The sequence below is a fragment of the Myotis brandtii genome, unplaced genomic scaffold (genome assembly GCF_000412655.1).
Source record: "Myotis brandtii unplaced genomic scaffold, ASM41265v1 scaffold1032, whole genome shotgun sequence".
NCBI classification, from domain to species: Eukaryota; Metazoa; Chordata; class Mammalia; order Chiroptera; family Vespertilionidae; genus Myotis; species Myotis brandtii.
Window position 1 is genome coordinate 275,708 of NW_005353467.1, and position 2,889 is coordinate 278,596.

General features: G+C 42.1%; 1 protein-coding gene across 7 annotated transcripts in view; it reads left to right on the forward strand.

The window, feature by feature from the left end:
- The window catches only part of MARCH8 (membrane-associated ring finger (C3HC4) 8, E3 ubiquitin protein ligase), a 126,851-nt gene that overhangs the window by 71,912 nt on the left and 52,050 nt on the right, over positions 1-2,889 (forward strand). For all 7 annotated transcript variants that reach the window (XM_005856580.2, XM_005856583.2, XM_005856581.2 and 4 more), the window contains exon 2: positions 587-766. In XM_005856580.2, coding sequence (XP_005856642.1) covers positions 665-766 — 102 coding nt within the window. In that variant the 5' untranslated portion in view covers positions 587-664. The remainder of the gene's footprint in view (positions 1-586; positions 767-2,889) is intronic.

The window sequence follows — 2,889 nt, forward strand, 5'->3', positions numbered from 1 at the left end:
TGGCTTAAGGTGTAGTGAAGGTACGGTCAATTTGCATGATTGTATTTTATTAGTGTAGCTAGTTAAGATCTGGAAACAGCCCAAGTGCCCATCAGTACAGGAATGGATAAAACAGCTGTGAGACATTTACACAGTGGAATACTATGCAGTGGTAAAAAGAAGGATCTTTTACTCTTTGAGTCAGCTTGGAGTGACCTGGAGAGTATTATGCTAAATGAAATAAGCCAGTCAGAGAAAGATAAGCATCACATGATCTCACTTACATGTGGAATCTAATGAACAAAATAAACTGATGAACAGAATAGATCCAGACTGAATTATTTCAAAGGGTAGGGGGTGGGTAGGAAGAGATTAACCAAAGAACTAATATGCATATATGCATATCCCATGGTCACAGACAATAGTGCAGTGAAGGCCTGGGGAAGGGGTGGGAGCAGGGTGAAGGGGGTCAATGTGGGGGAGAAAGAGAACATCTGTAATACTGTTAACAATAAAGATTAATAAAAAATTTTGTTTAAATGAGACAGGAGTTATCCAGTGTACTAAAAGTGTTTCCACTCATTTATATCTGTCTTCTCTCTCTCAGCTTTAGGTCCATGGCCCAAAATGCCTCTACCACTGGAGACTCTCTTCTGTAAAGAAGACGACCAGACAGGAGGCTGGGATGAGCATGCCACTGCATCCACTGTCTGCCATTCCTTCTCAAGATGCCACCTGTTCTAGAGTCTACAGAAGTAAGACCAAAGAAAAGGAGAGGGAAGAGCAGGTAATTTTAGTTTCCTTAGTTTTGTTTTTTCATTTAATATTATCTACAATGGTAAAATCTGAAGATGAATATTTTCTCTGGTGATATACTAAAAAGCCCAGGTTGTGCTTAGAAATTGTCTTTGTTATTGTTGTTATTCCTCATCAGATAATATTTTTTATATACTTTTTTAAAATTAAATCTTTATTGTTCAGATTATTACATTTGTTCCTCTTTTTCCCCCCATAACTCCCCTCCACCCAGTTCCCACCCCACCCTCCGCCCTCATCCCCACCCACTGTCCTCATCCATAGGTGTACGATTTTTGTCCAGTCTCTTCCCGCATCCCCCACACCCCTTTCCCCCGCAAGAATAGTCAGTCCATTCCCTTTCTATGTCCCTGATTCTATTATAATCACCAGTTCATCCTGTTCATCAGATTATTTATTCACTTGATTTTTAGATTCACTTGTTGATAGATCATCAGATTAATTCACTTGATTTTTAGATTCACTTGTTGATAGATATGTATTTGTTGTTCATAATTTGTATTGTTACCTTTTTCTTCTTCTTCTTCTTCTTAAAGGATACCTTTCAGCATTTCATATAATACTGGTTTGGTGGTGATGAACTCCTTTAGCTTTTTCTTATCTGTGAAGCTCTTTATCTGACCTTCAATTCTGAATGATAGCTTTGCTGGATAAAGTAATCTTGGTTGTAGGTTCTTGCTATTCATCACTTTGAATATTTCTTGCCACTCCCTTCTGGCCTGCAAAGTTTCTGTTGAGAAATCAGCTGACAGTCGTATGGGTACTCCCTTATAGGTAACTGACTTTTTTTCTCTTGCTGCTTTTAAGATTCTCTCTTTGTCTTTTGCTCTTGGCATTTTAATTATGATGTGTCTTGGTGTGGTCCTCTTTGGATTCCTTTTGTTTGGGGTTCTCTGCACTTCCTGGACTTGGAAGTCTATTTCTTTCACCAGGTAGGGGAAGTTTTCTGTCATTATTTCTTCAAATAGGTTTTCAATATCTTGCCCTCTCTCTTCTTCTGGTACCCCTATAATTCTGATGTTGGTACGCTTGAAGTTGTCCCAGAGGCTCCTTACACTATCTTCGTATTTTTGGATTCTTTTTTCATTTTGCTTTTCCGGTTGGGTGTTTTTTGCTTCTTCGTATTTCAAATCTTTGACTTGATTCTTGCGATCCTCTGGTCTGCTGTTGGGAGTCTGTATAATATTCTTTATTTCAGTCAGTGTATGCTTAATTTCTAGTTGGTCCTTTATCACAACATCGAGGGTCTCACTAGATTTCTTAAGGATCTCAATACATTTATCGGCGGTTTCCATAAAATTCTTGAAAAATCTTAGAACCGTGGTTTTGAACTCTATATCCAGTCGTTTGCTGTCCTCCATTTCTGTCATTTGTGACCTGTTTCTTTGTCTTCGCATTTTGTCTGCTTCCCTGTGTTGGTAGAGTGGTTTTGTGTGCTAGGTGTCCTACAGGGCCCAGTGGCTCAGCCTCCCCAGTTACCTGAGGTGGACACTCTTGGTGCACCCCCTTGTGGGCTTTGTGCACAGTCTTGTTGTAGTTATGCCTTGATTGTTTTAGGTGTCACTGGGAGGAATTGACCTCCAGGCCAATTGGCAGTGAGAATCAGCTGTGTCTGCAGTGGGAGAACTTCTGTGCTGAAGACACCCTTCTGGGGCAAGACTTGCTTCAGTGGGGCTTTGGTGCTCACTGAGTCTGCCCCCTGAGTGTGTTCCTTATGAATCTGAGGAGTTGTAATCTGGGTGGTCCCACTCTGACCACTGGGTACACTGGCTCTTGGATCTAAGGAGGTGCTAATTAAGCCTCTTCCTGAGGTTACCCAGCAGGAGCTATGAAGAGATATGCAGATTCCCCTTCCTTTTTTGGGGGTTTGGGGGTGCCCAGATGAGGCCCAGCTGAGAAGCAATGCAAGCTGCTGTGGGGCCTTGGGCCTTCTCTTGGAAGTTCTGGGTCTGTCTGGCCCAGCTGCAATTTGTTAGGTAGTTGTCAGGTTGGAAAGGACCCGGGCATTCATATGCAAAAGGCTTTGCAGCAGCCTGGATGGGGCGGGGTCTCAGAATCAACAGGGCGGAGCAAGCAGCTATGGCTGATTCCCAG